This window comes from Doryrhamphus excisus, linkage group LG9 (assembly GCF_037039965.1).
Source record: "Doryrhamphus excisus strain RoL-2023G ecotype Guam linkage group LG9, RoL_Dexc_Guam_v1.1, whole genome shotgun sequence".
Taxonomy (NCBI): Eukaryota; Metazoa; Chordata; class Actinopteri; order Syngnathiformes; family Syngnathidae; genus Doryrhamphus; species Doryrhamphus excisus.
In genome coordinates, this window is record NC_136365.1 from 867,771 (window position 1) to 888,290 (window position 20,520).

Genomic DNA, 20,520 nt, shown 5'->3' on the forward strand with positions numbered 1-20,520 from the left:
GAGGCGGGGTACACCCTGGACTGGTGGCCAGCCAGTCAATCTCAGGGCACATATAGACAAACAACCATTCACACTCACATTCATACCTATGGACAATTTGGAGTGGCCAATTAAGCTAGCATGTTTTTGGAATGTGGGAGGAAACCGGAGTACCCGTAGAAAACCCACGCTTGCACGGGGGAGAACATGCAAACTCCACACAGAGATGACCAAGGTGGGGTAAGACAAAATAAGAAGCCAAAAGGTTACCACTTCCACACAAAATAGGAGGAGAACTCATTCATTCATTCGTGATGCGACTCTTTCCCCTTTCAAAGCATACAACTGAAATGAAAACTTCATATGGTGTAAAAAAAATGAAGAACACATGGAAATTGCGAGACATCCCCAAATAATAATCCACCAGGTGTACTTTTTTTTTCCTGAAAATTAGACATGTCCTTTTGAGATCATCTTTAACTGCAAAATGATATGTGGTTCAGGTTACACATCTCCCAAAGTGACCCCTATCTAACCTTCCTACTAATACCAGCTGACATTAGGACGGACTATTTGGCTGCTTTAATTGGCTTTTCAAACACTTTGTTGTCCACTCAGATTTTGTAGCTGGATGAAGGTGACGCACAGACAAACTGGCAGCACAATTACAATAATAACACAAAATCTACTACCGCTCTTTTATGCTTGTGTATGTGTGTGTGTGTGTGCAGCTTTAAACTATTACACAGGGTTTTTCTCCCGGAGACCCTGACCCGAGTGGTGCCGCCACACACACGGACACACACATCCTGTGTTTTGTGATCCTACAAAGCGAGAACAGTCCATCTATTGGCAATGACTTTAAAATGTAACTTCCTGGCTTTAATTACCATATTCTTTCATCATCCCCTGCATACTTTTACGTATGATTTCATGATGTATTTATAGTTATTTGTCGTGAAACCACACACAATCTTTATCTGGATTCTTGGCCCAGTTACGGTAATAGTCAATAAGGGTATGCACTGACACATATTTGTATTTATATTTTTCAATAGTTTTATCCTTTCAACCTCACACAAAAGTAGTTTTTTGTCCTTAAAAAACCCCGGCCAGGGTGAAGATGTACAAAAACTTATTTTTCTGCATTTGTCTATGGATAGGTACAACTGAAAAAAAACCCAGACCTACTTTGTCCAGGTATTCCCTAGGGGATCCCAAAGGCGTTCCCAATTTGGGAGACATGGTCTTTCCAACGTGTCTCCTGCCGGTTTTTGTGCGCCCTGACCACCTCCCAAGGGATGCGTTCGGGAGGCATCCTGACCATCCCAGAACCACCTCATCCACCTCCTTTCAATGTGGGGGAGACCCTCCTGTCCTAATGCTTCTCATAATATCTCAAAGGGAGAACCCGGCCCCCCTATGGTGATGTTGTCCTTTCAGTCACTACTCTATTGTCAGTATTGGATGATATGTAAACAATATTGAACCCTGGTCTCCTAGCTGTGAGGTCTGCGCGCTAAACACTGCATGAAAGAATGACCACGCCGTGCCGCCCCCAGTGAAGAACATAACGAGGGAAAATGTAGACGGCCAATAGTGATCGGGTCACTCCATGCACCCGAGCTGTATAGGTGGGTCCAACGGATACCAGGACCAGCATCTGAAGAGCTGGGAGAGGACCCATGACTGATTTTAGAACCCGTTTTGCCCTGCAAGTAAATGTTGAGGTAAAACCTGAAATTCATAATATTGAAAGATAATATTGTAGTTGCTTGAACATTTGGTACAGCAAACTACACAAACCAATGTTGACAACCCTCCCTGGTCATTTGTGCTCCAGCGTTTTCTATAACTGAGTAGGACCTCCAAGACCGAGGGTTCCTGACACTCCCACAAGGCTTAGCTCTGTACAGCAAGAACTTGTGTGTCTCTGTGTCTGCGGGCTACATGTTAATGACTAACACTAACGAAGAAAAATGATCCCTTGAGCTCGAAGCGCTCGGCGATGGCGGGACAAAGACGGCCACTCTTGACATGCCGCTTGTCAGTGTGTGAATGGCTTCCCAGTGACATTTTCGGTCTTTCCCCGTCAAAGACATAAGAGGCTGGGACGCTAATCGCTGAGGTTGCGCTCCATGCAGCACAATAGTCTGCAGTGTGTGTGTGATGGTGGTCTGGCCATTCTTTCATGGCTCTAATGAGGTAAGCAACAACACGCCCGAGGCCATGCAGGAGACAGGACACACACACACACACACACACACACACACACAGAGGCAAGTCTAAAGATAGTTACTGCTTGAGTTGTCCAACTTCAGCCGAGTGAATAATAAGGTCAGAGGGAGTTAACCTCATCAGCTCAGACTGATGAACGAATGTTTAGAAGTGATGCTCATTATTTACTCCACGTCTTTGTTCATCTGGTCATGCATTTTTGCACCACTCTACTCACCAACTTGCCGCAGATAAACCGGCGTTGGTGCAAATTGTTCATTTGCATGCAGCTGATGTGGATCCATTATGGGACGTAGACTCCAAGACTGCTTATGAGGTTGCAGGTTTAGTTGCTAAATATCCTTGGTGCAAAAAAGCATGCATCACAGCACACTTAAGTTTGGAAAAGTTCACTTAGTCACTGGTGGGATTCTAGTATTTATGGTACACTATAAAGGAGTAGCGACCAGTCCGTACCTGCGAACCTTGTGAGGATAATCGACATACGCAGAAAATGGATGGATGGAAGGAAAGAGTACTCAATGCCAACAGCTTCACTTTTTGTATGTTATCCTGTCAGGGGTCACCACAGCCGCATTACCTCAATCAAGTCAAAAACATTGAATATGGCCACATACAGTACACTCACAGTATCTTTGTTCAATGTTTGGCACATTAATGCAAATATGGTAATGGTAATGGTAATGGTAATGGTAATGGTAATGGCAATGGTAATGGTAATAGAAATGGCAATGGTAATGGTAATGGTAATGGTAATGGTAATAATAATGGTAATGGTAATGGTTTTACTTCATTTGAACATGCATCAGATTACAATTGAGTGCATCCCATAATCAGTTCCCAGTTCCACATATCCAAAAGGAGTAGGAAGAAGCAAAGCTTATTAAATCCTACCCCTCCATCTGGTACTTTTACAATCACTAACTGTTACATTTGTTCACTTCCTGCTTTCCATTATACAGTTTAAGGTTTTTTTAATGTTTTTTTTTTAAATAATGCAGCTCGTACCGAAGTACGAGGTGATATAAAAATGGTGAAATAAACACATAAGTAGTTGAAGTTATTTGCTCCAGTTGTGTGAGTGTGCATGGTGTGTTGCATGAAATAATCGTAGCTTATTTTCAGCGTAAGACATAATGAAATAAGCGTATGAAAATAACGCTTCGTACATGTGTATCTGTAGTGTCTTACTCCAAGTCAGTCAGCATGAATGCATTCTTGTATGTGTCCTTCATCGATACGCTGCGCTGCCCTATGGGTGTAGCGGATGAAAATATATTTGATGTAAACAATGCAGGAGAAAACCCACGTGTGCACAGGGAGAACATCCAAACGGCACACAGAGATGGCCGAGGGTGGAATCAAACTTGGGTCTCCTAGCTGTCCCCTAGCCGTGCAGCCCGGAACTCAATATATATGTATATATAGATATATATCAATAGCTTAATAACGGTGTGAGCATATGTATTGAAACTATTGCAGATTTGAAAGCTTTCCGTGTCGAACGATGCACACACACACAAATGACTCTGAGGTCAGGAGCAACGTCGTTGTCCGATGCCACAAGGTCAGACTGTTAATTATATTGGCCTTAACATGAGACGGTAGAACACACACACACACACACACACACACAGCTGAATACAGTTGCCCATACAGCAGAATAGAACAGGCTAATGTGATTGTGGTCATGACAAGACATCAAAAATGAAAGATGACTCATGGATGGGGCCACCAAGGAAGACAGACAGACTGTCCGTGTTTAAGTCGGAGACGTAAAGAGGAAAGTATGGGGGAGGGAAATATGGTTTAATAACTAAGCAGCAACTGAGCAACTTGTAGTGATGAACACATCGTTAAGCCTTTGGCTATCGTTAGTACATTTTATACCACGACTGGTGTGGTTAGTGGTAGTCATAAAAACATTGACATGGTCATGGTTTATTTGTTTCGGACAATTTGTTCACTTCCTGCGTTTAACATATTACACACTTACAATAATGTTTGTGTTTGGAATGTGTAACAAGTTTATACAAGGCAGTTTGTGTATGGAAGAATAAAAGAAAAAATAATATCAAATAAAAAGTAATGCATCATTAGAGACTCCAAATTGTCCATAGGTATGAATGTGAGTGTGAATGGTTGTTTGTCTATATGTGCCCTGGGATTGGCTGGTGACCAGTCTAGAGTGTACCCCGTCAGCTGGGATAGGCTCCAGCATTCCCCCATGATCCAAGTGAGGACAAGCGACGTAGTAAAAAAAATAAATAAAAAATAAAACATAAAACATAAAACATAAAACATAAAACATAAAACATAAAACATAAAACATAAAACATAAAACATAAAACATAAAACATAAAAATAAACAATAAAAAATAAACAATAAAAAATAAAACATAATAAATAATAAATAATAAATAATGTGGAGAATAAATAGATGACATCAAATATGAACAATGTACAGCGTAAACAGTAATTTGTACAAATAATTTAAATAATTTAGAATAAATAACAATAATTTAAAGTTTTGGTTGTGCGTGTGGGCAGGTAGAGGGGCTTATTTGGCATTGAGCAGTCTGATGGGTCAGGGGCAAGTAACTGTCTCTAAACCTGGTTGTTCTACAGCGGATGCTGCAGAGCCTTCTCCCCGACGCCAGGCGAGAAAACAGTCCATGCTGGGGGTGTGTGGGGTCAGAGTAGATCCGACGGGCTCTTGATTCCTTAATGGGGGAGGGAAGCGGGGTCCCAATGATCTTCTCCACTGTCCCCACCACTCTCTGCAGTAACATCATGTTATCATTGTTCTCACTGTTATCATTATCATGGTGTTATCTTGTACAGTACATATGGTACCATACGATATCAGACATTTAATGAATGATTAATACTTAACTATTTTAACCATGTAATGTGTTCCAGAGTTATTCAGTTAAGTTGCACTCTTTGTATTATGACTCAATTTATGTTTGCTTTTCTATATTCGGTGTGACTGAAATTGTTTTCATTTCTAAATTGCCCAGTAAAACATTCATTTTTCACAACCATTGGCGTTTTGGATGTGAAAGTAATTCAACCACTCTACCGTTAGGGGCAAATATCTCTGTAAGAATTGCTATCCAAAGACACAGAAGGAAGACGAAAGCATCTTTACAAACCACAAAGCATTACCGTGATAAATCAGCGTGTGACGTTGTTTATTCAAAAGACTGTTGCTGGAAGAATAATTACAAACACAGCGTCGGGACTGCATGTTAACCGCAAAGACATGAATCAGTACGTATCACAGGAGCTAATGGAAACAATAACAGTGGAAAACAAACAAATTAAAGTGATGGCATCAACTGAACTGGAACCAAACAAAAGTAATGTTATTTGGTCATAAAAAAGACAAACGCTACATACGTACAAGTAGATGGTGTAGACATTGACCGGGTCTTTGTTTACGTGTTTACGTGTTTACATTTTCATACAGATAAAATCCTCCACAAAGCAAACAACAACACCGCCCGTGAGGAAGGTATTCTGTTGCTTGAAATAAATATGTAAGCTTTTGGCCTTGGCAGAGGTCCGTGCTCCCAAAATGTGATGTATTTTTGGTGTCCTCCTTTTTGAACTTCTAATTTCATAGCTGAGCCTGCATTCGCTCGCTCTATCTATCCTCTCTCTTCCTGACAGTAGAGAGAGATTCTGCCAAAGTCGTCTTTGGAAAACTACAAAACATCCTTATCCACTTTAGCCTTTTTTATGTTATAAATAAATGTCTACTTATTATGTTGTCATGTGGTTTACTTTAGTTGTTCGTTGTTTGGAAAGCAAAGCTGCAGCTATCCGTCTGAATGAGTTTGTTAGTCCTAAAGCCAGCGTGAAAAACGCTATCTTTTGCGGGTGTGCGCTCCCGTGTATATCCTTCCATCCGTGTTCGGATACTAGATGTTATCCCAAACATGTTCAAATAGAACTTATTGATATATATCGCACATACAACTCAAATCCACCTCCGCTGTTCACAAGTGCTTTCACAGTGTTGTCTTTCTGTGAAATGTAAACATGTTGAAGTATCTCCATACTTAACAGAGCAGAGGCCAGCCTCTTCTCCAGGAAAATACAAAACATCAGTAACAGCTGTTTATTTATTTAAGCTCTTTAAAGTATGGCCGGCCGTTTTGAGCGAAAAAGGCATAGCCATAGTAAATGTTATTTTTTGCGGCATGTAAAAGGCCGATAAAAGGATGTTCTTGGTATGAAAGCAAACAGGATGCTCAGCAAGTCTGTGACAAAATAATAACAATAATAATAATAATAATAATAATAATGATGATAAAAACTTCAACTATATTAAGAAAGCAGGAAGTGAACAAATGTAACAGTTACTGATTGTAAAATTTGAACATGCATCAGATTGTAAGAAGTCGTGCCGCGGCATTTTGTACAAACTACAGGCTTTTCAGCATTACTAGAGCCCTCCAGACCTGAAATAACACCCCTATAGTAATTTTTACACTTGTATTACCCAATATGTTAATATAATCAGAGGGAAAAAAAGCAATTCAGGACATAATTAAGACTCGTCTTTGTGTGTGTTGCTATAAATGTGTTTTGAACAGTTGATTTTTGGGGTTCAGCGTTGAGCTTGGAGTGGAGTGGAATATGGCCACGACAGTTGCCCATGTTATTATTATGACAAATATTGTGTAATATTTCAAACCTGCAATCAAAGCTTTTGTTCTGACGATTAAGGTTGATGCTTGTGAGCCTCATCAAACATTACAGGAACACTACTGACACCTAGTGACCAGTGTCGTTTACTACACAACATCACATTTTTGAATGCATCTTCTGGATGCCTTATATTTGTATTTTAGTTCATTAATCAATTTTAATGCTTAATTTATGCAAAAATATGTAAAGTTGCTTAAATGTGCACACTTTGGAGTAATAATAGGCTGTATTTTACCATTAAAACAGTATGATTGAAAATGAACATTGTTATTATCACAATATTGAAAACATTTGCTGATTGTGGGAAAACACATAACGCATTTCAAAATAAATTAAAATCTGTCTGCTGTGTATTCTTCTCAACAATTCCTTCTTGTAAAATATGTTTATCAAAACAAAAAAATGTAAGAAAAGACATACCAATTCTTGCTGAACTGTATTCTCGGGCTTACCGACAAAGAACAAAGGAGATGTTGTACGACTTCAGAAGTATTTCCCCCGAACAATACTGATTAAAATCTGAATTCTACAACTTCAGGAACATTTGAGCAGGATTCCGCTGTAGACGCCTGTTTATATACAATACATGCTAGATTTGAAGAGTTTTACTTTCAGGATATAATCTATCTTGTGTACGCTTGGCGTGTGTGCATAATATTCCTGACTTTGTGCCAAATAGCCACTAAAACGCAGCCATCAATTTAACCTTGTAAAACAAATATTAGAGCGGAACCAGAAATGGGTCGACCTTCAAATAAAAGAATGCTGAAATAAAATACCGATTGAATGACCTGTCCTACCTGGGCCAACCTGTTTCATATGAAGTGTTGTTCATAGAAATAATTAGTAGTTATGACTGTCATAGTCATTCATACAGTGGCGGACTTGGCAATTCGGGGGCCTGAGGCAAACATAGTCAGGGGCCCTTTTCATATGTTCTTTTAACACAAAAAAAGCAGCTTCAAAGGCCCCTATGAGTAACGACCTTGGAGTAAATGAATACAGGATGAACATTTAAAACCAGTGTATGTCGAAATGACATATTTAGTTTTGGACAAAAACCACAAAGATATCATCACGCATGTTTGTGTACGCATTTGCTTGGAAGATAAACAATTGAAATGTAACAAAGGCAATTACACAACAATATATGCCTTTGTCATAAATTCATTGTTTGCAAAGATGATGTGAGATCGAAACAGAAACAGGGAGATTTTGTGTTCAAAAAGCCGACCGGAACTCAGCTCACAGTCTGCGGTTTCTACCGACACCGTAAATAATTTGACACCTTCGCTAATGGGGCAATATATTTTTGGGCATCTTCTTGCCGGTTTCTTTTTCTCTGTAAGTTGGCTTCATTTGAAGTTGCTTCACACATAAACTCTCGTCTTGTTCCTCTTCCATGTTTTATGGTGGTTGGCAAACCAACGAAAAGGTGCATTACCGGGCCCTCACCTACTGGACTGGCACATATAAATTAGCTCAGTGTTTTGTCATCATGGGACAGTCCATTGTAGTGTGAAGGAGAGGGGGTGGTTTATTTGTTTTTTTTAGTATGCTAGCATCATTCTACATGAATATAGCTGGAGGTGCTGCTGACTCGGTGAAATGCTTCTTACGCAAACATAGATAAGACTTCATTCATTTTCTACCGATTTTTCCTCATGAGGGTCGCGGGGGTGCTGGAGCCTATCCTAACTGTCTGAGGGCGAGAGGCGGGGTACACCCTGGACTGGTGGCCAGCCAATCACAGGGCACATATAGACAAACAACCATTCACACTCACATTCATACCTATGGACAATTTGGAGTGGCTAATTAACCTAGCATGTTTTTGGAATGTGGGAGGAAACCGGAGTACCCGGAGAAAACCCACGCATGCACGGGGAGAACATGCAAACTCTACACAGAGATGGCCGAGTGTGGGGTAAGACAAAATAAGAAGCCAAAAAATTACCACTTCCACACAAAATATGAGGAGAACTCATTTATTCATTTTCTACCGCTTTTCCTCACGAGGGTCACAGGGGTGCTGGAGCCTATCCCAGCTGTTTTTGCGCGAGAGGCGGGGTACACGCTGGACTGGTGGCCAGCCAATCACAGGGCACATATAGACAAACAACCATTCACACTCACATTCATACCTATGGACAATTTGGAGTGGCTAATTAACCTAGCATGTTTTTGGAATGTGGGAGGAAACCGGAGTACCCGGAGAAAACCCACGCATGCACGGGGAGAACAAGCAAACTCCATACAGAGATGGCCGAGGGTGGAATTGAACCCTAGTCTCCTAGCTGTGAGGTCTGCGCGCTAACCACTAGACCTAGATAAGACTTAAAAAACACATTTTGACGCAGATAGAATTAAACATAAAGTCAGAAATCCTGAAGCTTTTCGACGGTGGAAAAGTAAATCCAAATCATCACCTTCTCTAACATTCCATGCTACTAAATAAGCGCAACGTATCAATAATATATGGAATTGATATAGATATGAGCACATATTCAAGACTGCAATATCAGAAGCGTAATTCGGAAGTGAAAAGGTTGTATCGGGACACCCCTGATGTTGTGTCCAATGCTCTACCTTTTGCGGTAGAGCTCAGTGTGAAAGCACTTATGCCCTCACAAAATCGAGTGTAAGTACGAAAGTGCGCCAATTGAGTCTCAGCCAAAGTCGAAGTCATGAGGCTGAAAATGTGTGTCGGCAGACACGGCAGCGTGAAAGTGGCCGGTCTTCTAAAGGGTAACTTTCTAAACGCTGCCATATGGAGACAGGAAACATACCGATGACCTATCGGAACACGCCACGCCACGCCACCGGCGAAATGATGTATAGATAGCGTTCTTGTCACTGAAGACTAAACATGAACTACTGCTGATTTCATATTACACACACTTGCATGACAGGAATGTGTTTAAGTAAAAACAGATACCAAGTTTGGACTACCCCTTAACGAGCTCATAATTAACTACACACACACACGGCCCATGCAATCCATTAATCATGACGACTGCTTTCTCCTGGTGATCATTTCTCCTCCAGAAGGAAACTCCTACAATATTCAACCATCGTAATGATGATAAATTGAATCATTTTGTGATGAAAAGGTTGATAATTCAGCAGAGATAACAGGAAAAGAAATGATATCAGCACACTTTTTTCCATCCATTCATTATTTTCTATGCCGCTTATCCTCACCAGGGTTACGGGTATGCTGGAGCCTATTCCAGCCGTCTTTGGGCGAGAGGCAGGGTACACCTTCATCACCCTCACATGTCGCTGAGTGATTCACTCACTGGTTTTTTATTCAGTGTGACTGTTAAATAACCCGCCATGGGGCCAAAGAAAATGTGTGTTTGATCTCATTAGGATGTACAGGAAGTCTGCATCAACAATAAGATGCATATTTTGGTCATTCATAATTATTTTGCATTGTTTTATGCAATTAGAATTACTATTTTTTTATAATCATGTATTTTGCATTTTAATTAAAATGTACTTTTTGGCGGCCGCACGGTTGAACCAGGGTTCAATTCCACCCTCGGCCATCTCTGTGTGGAGTTTGCATGTTCTCCTTGGGTTTTCTCCGGGTACTCCGGTTTCCTCCCACATTCCAAAAACATGCTAGTGAATGTGAGTGTGAATGGTTGTTTGTCTATATGTGCCCTGTGATTGGCTGGCCACCAGTCCAGGGTGTACCCCGCCTCTTGCCCAAAGACAGCTGGGATAGGCTCCAGCACCCACACGATGAATGGATGTACTATTTGGTTAGCATGTTGGCAACACAGGAAATGTTGTCAACTTCCAAAAGCAAACACCAAGACAACCTCTGAAACATCTTACAGTGGATCTCATTCCAACCTTCTATGCCAACTTTGAATGCCAGGTGGGAAACAGGAGCTTGGAAAATCCAGGTCAGGTTAGCATTGTTAGCATTCAACATTGTTACTGACTTGGTGATGCGCCAAAGTCAAAACAAGAGGTATGAAATGGACCTTCATCTCAGCATTGGAAGACCTCAATGTGGCCTAAATACCAACCTGAGGAAATCTGGGCAGGTTTTGGGAGGTTTTGAGAAGGTGTGCAGTGTTCCTTGCTGTCCTACTTGCCAGGAGGGTCTGTCGTGGAGCGGAGGCCGTAAAGGTTTAGACTAGGTCGAGATTTGAATATTACTGATGTGGTCCTTAGTGGACAAAGTTTGAACACTTCTGTCCAATAGGAAGTGATGAAGACTGAGCGTCAGGAGGGAAGTCCAGACTGCTCGGGCCACCCAGTTCCACCAAGAGGACACCAAGGCTTTCCAGGCCAGCTGTGAGACATCATTCCTGCAACGTGTCCTAGGTCTGCCCCCGGGGCTCGCTCCGAACCGGGCATTCCTGGAGCACCTCACCAAGGAGGCGTCCAAGAGGGATCCGGACACGATCATCTCCTCATCTCTTAGGGTGGGTCACAAAGAGTGATTCAGAACAAACTCACTTATGAACAAACTCAAGAGGAGGGACCGCATCTTACCCAGAAGTGGGCCTCACCCTGGAGCCAGGCCCGGGGGAGGGGCCCACAGGCGAGCGCCTGCTGGTCGGGCCTTCATCCGCGGGGGCATGGTCAGGCCCAGCCCGAAGAAGCCACACGGGATCTCCCCCGCCCGTAGACCAACACAGAAGCGTCCGGTGCTACGTGTTTTGTCTGGCCGGGGGCCGGCGGCCCAGGGCAGCCAGGGGCCGGCGCCTGGGCGACGTGGTCTTCTGTGGCCAAATGTGGTAATTGAGAGCTGAAAGGTGGAATTGAGAATCTTTGTGTCTGTTTGGACAATAATCGTGTGAAAGATGTTTTGTATTTTCACACGGTGTGAAGGTATCATCTTGTCTTTCCTATCACTCGGGTTTCAGGGTGTCAATCTGACTTGACCGTTTTGCAAAGGGATAATCCCTGAGATTAAGTGTCCTTTTAGTCGGGACGACCAGGCCTGTCTGAGTGGTGGGAAGGCCTCGCCGATCGTATGGAAAGCCCGAGGAAAGAACTTTGATTCAAATGTCCTGCCAGAAACGTGACCCTGCTCTGACGTGAGAACAAGTCGCATGAGAAGGACCATCACGTTCATTTTCAACAAATCAAGTCCATGATGATGATGATGAAGATGTTTCACACTTTCAAACTTTATCGGCTGTGCCTCATTTGGGTGCTAAGGAGGGTGTATTTATATAGCTTTTTAAATTCATGTGCTGATTTACGGCTTGTCAATGTCACAGCTTGCAGTATAGAGGGTGTCAGTTGTGGACAACCACAATGTATCCCACCATGCATCTACAAAAATACAGATATTATTATAATAATTGTTGTCTTTTTTTGTGAGCATATTATATGCATTCATTCATATTATATTTTGTATAATAATTTTAGTTATTGATTTTTATATATATTCTAGTGCATATTTTGTTTTAAAATTGTTTGTCATTTTATGTATTTTTTTATAATTATTATTTCAATTAAAGTTTTGTATATTTATCATTATGTGTATAATAAGATATACAATAATAAAATATTGAAATTTTCTTCAGAATCGACCCGTTGGACGATAAAAATTTAACAATTTAATCGATAAAAATGTGTCATGTAAAATAAGTATAAACACAAATATAAGTCTTTTTTGTTTTAAAATTGTTTATGTCATTTTATGTATTTTTTATAATTATTATTTCAATTCAAGTTTTGTATATTTATCATTATGTGTATAATAAGATATATAATAATAAAATATTGACATTTTTGGCAGAATCGACCCATTGGATGATAAAAATTTAACAATTTAATTGATAAAAATGTGTAATGTAAAATAAGTATAAAAACAGATATAAGAAAAAAAATAAGATTATATATTATATCAAACTCACGATAAATTATTAAAAATATTATTTGTATCTCATTGTGTGCTGTTTTTCCTGTGTCCAGAGTTTAGGGAGACCCCAAATCCAATTGAATCCAGACAGCAACAGCACTTGAAGAATGTACCTGTACGTCATCACACTGCCTGACACACACACACACACCCACATACACACACACACACACACACACACACACACACCTTTACGTTCTCTCCTTTGCAAACACACGCAGTGCTACTCCGTCAGGTTTATTTATACTAAAGAAGTAGATGAGAGGAGATGGGGGAGGTGTGTGTGTGTGTGTGTGTGTGTGTGTGTGTGTGTGTGTGTGTGTGTGTGTGTGTGTGTGTGTGTGTGTGTGTGTGTGCGTGTGTGTGTGTGTGTGCAAAAAAGAAAGAAAGATCAGGAGTCTGACCGACTGACCTACAGTGTAATTATATATCATTATCAGGAGACACAAACTCATCTAAATTACTGCAACAGCTCCCATTCACATAGATGGATTACACAGAGCAGGCACACACACACACACGCACACACACACACACACACACACACACACACAAATACAAATGAGTCCAACCTCCAGTCTGGCTCCTCATCTTCTACACAAGCACAGCACTTGGACCTGTTTTTATCATATTCATTATGATTATTAGCAGCCAGTTTGGTGATTATTGATTGCAACTATTGTAACTAACAACCAGAACCAGAAGATGAAATATTGGAATTAATTTAGTTGTATATTCGTAACGTGATTGGACAATGAATGGAATCTTATGAGCATTTAGTATGGAAGTATGGAATTGAACCCTAAAGTGAAGCATTGGCATAAATGTTCAATGAAGCAGATTGTGAAAAAAGAAAAATATACATAAAAAAGAAATATACATAAATGCTGTCAAAAGTTTTTTTTTAAAGCTAATTTTATTTATTTCATATAACCCGGATGTCTTATATTGACCAGTTGTGTCCTTTCTTCATTTCCGGTGTAAAACATAAATATTTATTGTTGTTGTGGAAGCGAACCTGACGTCTGTCAGTTATGATTTCACATCATTACAATACCATAACGCCGAAAATAATGCATGGAATATTTACATTGAAAAGTGTAATTTATTGCATAAAGTAACTATAACGTAGTGAAGTGGTCAAATATCTTTTTAGTTGTGCAACTGTTGAACATTTAAATATACGTTAGTTAACATTACTTTTCATTGGCTGCATCCAAATGTCATTAAAAGCTAATGTATATCCATAACAGTACACGGTATTTGTATATTTATATTTATGTCAAACATTTTTATATTAACTGTTTTAAAATGATTTCATTTCAATGTATATATAGTTTTATATATTAATTATTTGGGTTAAACATAGGCCGATATAAAGTATGTACATTTTATTCCATGTATGCCTACAAACAAATACGTGGTTGTTGTGGTTGAAATTGTGCTTTTTTGTCACTGAAAGAATAATTGTATATCTTGTTGGGATTTATTTAGGTTATATATAGTTTATATATAACCTTATTTAGGTTCTATTTCAAGGAGGTGTTTTGGGCATTTACGCAGGTTGCTGCTCTGCGTTTTCTGCTTTTTCCCCCCTCTGACAAAAGGTGTGATGGAGATGGAATAAGGTTCCCAAGTCCTGGTTTGGTGGGTCCTGATCTTGGACGTGCTGATAAGATGAAAACACGCAACTCAAGAAGACACGATCCTTGCCGTTCGACCGCTTTTTAAAGTCACATTTATACATATTTTACATTCTAGTTCCTCATTTTATTTCATTTCAGGATATTTACGTTATTTAGATATGCTTTTTGACTATATGTTGGTGTTTTATTATACAGCACTGGGTGGTATTGTTTTATTATTTGAGTACTTTTTACTATTATATAATTATATAAAAATATAATACAATTATTCGTATACTGTGTTGTCATACATGTTTTCTGCAAAGGATCAATATCAACTTTTATAAATTGATAAGTGTTATGTGCATTTTTTGTAAAAAAAAATTCCAAGTACCATGTGTATTCTTAATGAATACTTTTTAAATGATAAAAATACTTGTTTATTTTTTTGCTAATAATATGTTAAAATAAATTCAGAGTAATATTTTGTAAATCATGGAAAAGCTTTGAAAAGCTAAGCTACTACAAGCATTGCTTTGCATGCATTTATCCATAAACACATAAGACATCAATAAATAATATGTTTACTTTCATGACTAAAGACAAAATGACTGACAGGCCGGATGTTGCTCGCGGGCCTTGACTTTGAAACCAGTGAGAGCATGTGTGTGTGTGTGTGTGTGTATGTGTGTGTATGTGAGTGTGTGTGCTTGTTACAGACGAGGCCAATGGAGGGTAGAAGGTTGCTGATTGGTCCTCCCCCCGGTAGTAAAAATGACGTCAGACGCGGTCTTCCTGTCTTGCGGTCCAGTCTGCAGCAAAGCTGGACGTGTCTCCCGGGGTCTTGCACACACTGGTCCAGTCCACCAAACCGCCGAGATGCCGCAGCAGCAGAAAACGTCTGAGATGAGCTAAAAAGGTAAAAAGAGAAGAAAAGGCATATTTCTATATTTTTTATGTCGAGTATAAATACTGTGTATTTGTTGCATAGGCTTAGGCACCATGGACTTGAGTAGACATCAGCCCGGGTCCAGGATGTTCTTTGTGCCAACGCGGACTCGGTGATGTGCTGAGGACATTAGTCGTAGTGGTTTTAATTTGAAGGAGATATATATTTGAGAAGAACTTGGGGGAGATCCAGCATGAGTGTTCTTTCAGGCTTCCCTCACCACCCGGTCATGCACCACCACGACAGCCACCATTACTCCCTGCACGGAGACACCGGAGCCCCTCCGTATTTCACCAGCTGGCTCATCAGCCACGCCGACGTTTCCCCCACCGAGTACGGCATGGCGCCGGGATACAGCCCCGACTACCACGGGAACACCCCGGGCGGCCTGGACCCCCACCACCACCACCACCACTACGGACACGCCGGACACGCCGGACACGCCGGACACGGTGGACACGGCGCCGTCTCCGTTAACGGAGCCCCCGTGGGCATGCACCACCACCACCCCCGCACCGTTAAGAGGAGACCCACCGCCAACCGGAAGGAGAGGCGGAGGACGCAAAGCATCAACTCGGCGTTCGCGGAGCTGCGGGAATGTATCCCCAACGTCCCCGCAGACACCAAGCTGTCCAAAATCAAGACGCTCCGCCTGGCCACCAGCTACATCTCCTACCTGATGGACATCCTGGACAAGGACGGACAGCACGGAGACACGCAGGCTTTCAAGGCCGACCTCAAGAAGTCCGATGGCCGGGACGAGCGGAGGAAGAGGGACACGGTAAGACTTACTTTTTCCATTGGATTGGATTGGATTGAATTGCACATATCCAAACATATGTTACAACATATGTTGTCAAAAATATATACATTTAAAATGGTTAATTTAACATTTATATAACACAAATATATCAATAACATACATTCGTTGTTTTCATTTATTTATGTCCTCATTGTGTTTATTATTACATACAATACATGTGTGATTATTAACTTGTTATATAAACCGTAATCATTTATTTCATGTATTATTTATGAATGATGTGTATGTTATATTGTATTTACACGCTCGTGTGCAAAATAAAAGTGCATACCACTGCACATTTTACATGCATACATGTCAACGTATGGTCATAATACCATGCAGCAAGTCTACAAAAAAAGAACAGTAATTAAAAATAATAATAATAATAATAATAATAGTGAACTATATGAAGCCTCATTTACATTGAACAACAGTGTTATTGTGACCTATAGTAATTTTTGTCTTATGAAAGTCTCTAAGATGCCACTTAGTCGTGTTTATGTGTCATTTGCGAGCCGCAGTTGAATCATATTTTAATAAAAAGTTGCATTGTTAATGTAAGTTACAGTCACCTGAAACATAAACTGTGGAAAAAGTTTGGACACCCCTGATGAACAGTGTGCCTAAAATGTAAACAAATAATATATGCACATTGTACACTCAATTATTTCATAAATATGATAATACATACAGTACAAATGTATTATTTTTTAGTAGTAGTAGTATTTGTAATAATAATAACAAAGATATTGCAATTACTAAATTACATTAACATATTAAGACATCTGTTTATATTAGATATATATAAAAATGTGAAGCTATGGTGTCCAGTTGTTGTCCACCATTGTATCACAAATGATGTGAACTTATTTCAAGGTGATATTATTCATATTACAATCGAGTCAGTTTTCATTTTTGCTTTTGTGTCACCCTGTGTTTTCAGCACAACGATTGCCCATGATGTATGATGTGGAAATATTGAATAGGTGGAAAATAAATACATACCGTATTCACTTTATGAATTCCCATAAGACAAATATATATATGTCTCTATGTTTAATATCTGGAAGCCTGAAGGCAGTACGCAGTAAATGATATCATCATGTCTAAGTGATTTCCTTCATCACTGAAAACATGCAGAAATATAGGAGGCATATTATTATAATATCATATTGAATAAATGCTGCTCATCAATAGATTACAACCAACCTGTTCAACTATTCCGTGTCTCCTTAAGCGAGCCAGTAAGCGTCAGCGCCATGATAATTGTATTATAATTACATGTGCCCCCGTGTTCAACGTGGTATTACGTCTTATTATATTATTAGTGTTACTATTATTATTTCTAAGTGATTTAGATCTTGTTGGGACAGATTATTGGCAGCTTTGTTGTCCAAGTAGATCACTTAGCTCACGAGGGCAGGGCTGTCCAATGGGCTGCACGACATAAATACGGCACGTGCGTTTAAAAAAAAACATATGCTAAGTAGTATTAGCAAACGTCGAACGTCAGACCACGTGCCAACATCGTGTTAATATTTCTAAAATATTTGCTTATTTTTTTAAACAAAATGCCATTAGAAGCGAAAAACGCAACTCATTTTTAAATTGTCCCTCAATATAGTCTAAAAATAAAACCGGGGAGATAAAAAAAGTTGGAATGTAATGACAAATAATTCAGACGTTGACGCTTAAGCTCTGTACAAAACTTACATACAACCGGCATGTATTTCACTTATTACCATAATTGATTGCGTTTAGCCTTTTTTCTTTTTTACTAAATGAAACATATCAACATTCCCACATGTAGAGTAAACAGTTTACTGAAAGAAAATGGTGTATTACTACATTTAGGACTTCTTCCACAAAGCGATAAATACGTATTGCCCACTCACGTCCTTTTCGTATTATAATCAATAGTCTTGTAGAAATACGTCCTTAGCGTACATTAAACATTAATGTTTGCAATTTACTATTTCTGTTTGAGTACAAAAAAAAATTGTGATCCATTTCCAAACACTTTAGTGTCTTCCCTACTCGGTACTTTTCGTGTTTTTTCGACAGCTAATGGCGCGAGCCAATCAATGCAAAGAAGAAGGAGAGGACGGTGTATGATTGGTTGTTTGTGTGAGGCGCCAACGTAAACAGGAAATAATAACCTGGCATATAGCATTTCCGGGTTGACGTGCTATACGGACAACCACAGTAAACCACAGCAAACCACAGTAAACGACTTTTTTCATGTTATTTTGTTGATTGAGCATTTTTTAAAGGTAACATCACTTTGGCGAGTACTTTTGGTACCGTACATTTTTAATACTAAAGTAGCATACAGTAGATAGCAGCTCCTTTAAGACGCTGACTCAAGTCGTTTTTCCTTTTGGTTCGTGTTGCAAAAATGTAAATGTTTATCGCTGCTTTATGTTTAAATGTCATCAGAATGACCAGGGAGGAAAATGACAGACAATTAAATACGTGCTAACAAGTCTAATCAATAATCTAATCAATGGTGATGTAAACTATATTGATTTGACTTCATGTATTGCAAAATTAAGAAAGCAACAACGACGAAATGATTACAATAACATCGGGTTAAAATCTGTGACTAAAATAAGACATAGTCACATAGTTTTTGTCCGTTTTTGTCGCCCTTGTATTGATTATAAATTATTCTTAGTTATTTGAAGTCTTTAAATAAATATTTGACTCAACTCCAGAGAGTGCCAGGCATCTATTTATTAGGACTAAGTTGTGTATTATTTCATTTGTACTAATGCCATATTTATAAATTATTCAATAATACATTTTGTATTTGATGTTAATATGATAATTATTATATATATCTGTGTGTTCAATATATAATGGAGTGTGTTTGTGAACTAAACATATACGATTCAAATAATATTAAATAGTGAAGATGTACTTAAACAGTTAAATAATTAATTAACTTAATTGTTAATTATTATTAGCATAAATAATGCCACTAAATTAATATATATTTGTCCTTTGGAATACTTGTATGATTTTTAGTATATAGCCTGTTCACAAGGTGATCACTTCAATTGAAGAGGTACTTTTGATCAATATCAAGTTTTTCTACACACCTCATCCATTTTGACACTGTAATCTTATTATTTTATTCTTTTTATCAAGAATATATTCTATTTATATCTACTGCACATCCATAGCTGATAAATGTTGCAGTGCAAACGCGTGCACCAATCTTATTAATCTGTTAGCACTGATTTACAATTACTACTATTTATATTTCTAAGTATGTGATATCAATATTATAATGCTTTTAAAATGTATGTAGATTGCTGTTAGTGGCAGCTCCAAAGTTGTTTAAGTTGTCTGACAAACCAATTGGAACACATATTCTAAAATACTACGAAGTACAGATGTTAAATGTACTTCTTATTTGAAAAGAACTCAACTTGACACTTTTTGTGTAGCACAAAAAGCTGGAATTTTCCAAGCTTTTTTCCATATAAATTCATTGAGGAAATACAGTAAGAACCGTCAAAACCTAATATTTGACGCCATATAAAAGCATTGTTATTGTTTAACGGCTTTATGGGACATTTTCATGAGAAGAAATCAATACGCTTTTGAAAATATAGTAGCTTACTTGACGCATGTCGTTTTGGGGAAGCCGTCTCCTGGGATAGTCACATGACAGCCACTCCAAAATGTTTCCTATATGTCACTGATAGGGACTTCAGGAGTTCAAGTCAAACAGAAAGCAGTACATTGTACTTTTTGGGTTCAAATAATATCGAATATCACACAACACCTTTAGGAGTTTGATGATGTAGAGAATTAGTCACAGCCTTGTTGTTAATCTACTGTAAATTAGTGTCAGGCTTATGAACAATATGCCAAATTGTGATGTGTTTCTGTATAATAATAATAATAGTAATAATTTCTGTAGGCGGATATCCCCAAGACAGCCTCATCCTCCTCCTCCTCATCATCATCGTCGTCGTCTTCAGTGGGCGACAAGAAGACAAAAGGAAGGACAGGATGGCCCCAACATGTCTGGGCTCTGGAACTCAAACAGTAGCTGAAACGTCTGTGCAGGTTGATTGCAATCACAGGAACTAGAAGTCATCATCTCTTGAATGGTGCGGACGCCCAACCACAGGACAGGACAGACAATATGTAGTCCCAGTAGACGCTTGCGGTCGTGTATTTCTACACTTTTCTACTGTTTGCTGACAATCACAATGCATTCAGTACACTCGCGATTACAGTCAAACCATGAGTGTCCATAGTGCGGCCCGGGGGCCATTTTCAGCCC

General features: G+C 39.3%; 2 protein-coding genes across 2 annotated transcripts in view; one reads left to right on the forward strand and one right to left on the reverse strand.

Moving 5' to 3' along the window:
* Positions 1 to 20,520, reverse strand: part of dctd (dCMP deaminase) — a 97,413-nt gene that overhangs the window by 55,559 nt on the left and 21,334 nt on the right. The window lies entirely within an intron of this gene.
* Positions 15,268 to 20,365, forward strand: hand2 (heart and neural crest derivatives expressed 2). Its single transcript, XM_058077844.2, has 3 exons — positions 15,268 to 15,382; positions 15,455 to 16,193; positions 20,152 to 20,365. Exons 2-3 carry the CDS (start codon positions 15,606 to 15,608, stop codon positions 20,281 to 20,283), a joined length of 720 nt encoding a protein of 239 aa, XP_057933827.2. The 5' UTR covers positions 15,268 to 15,382; positions 15,455 to 15,605; the 3' UTR covers positions 20,284 to 20,365.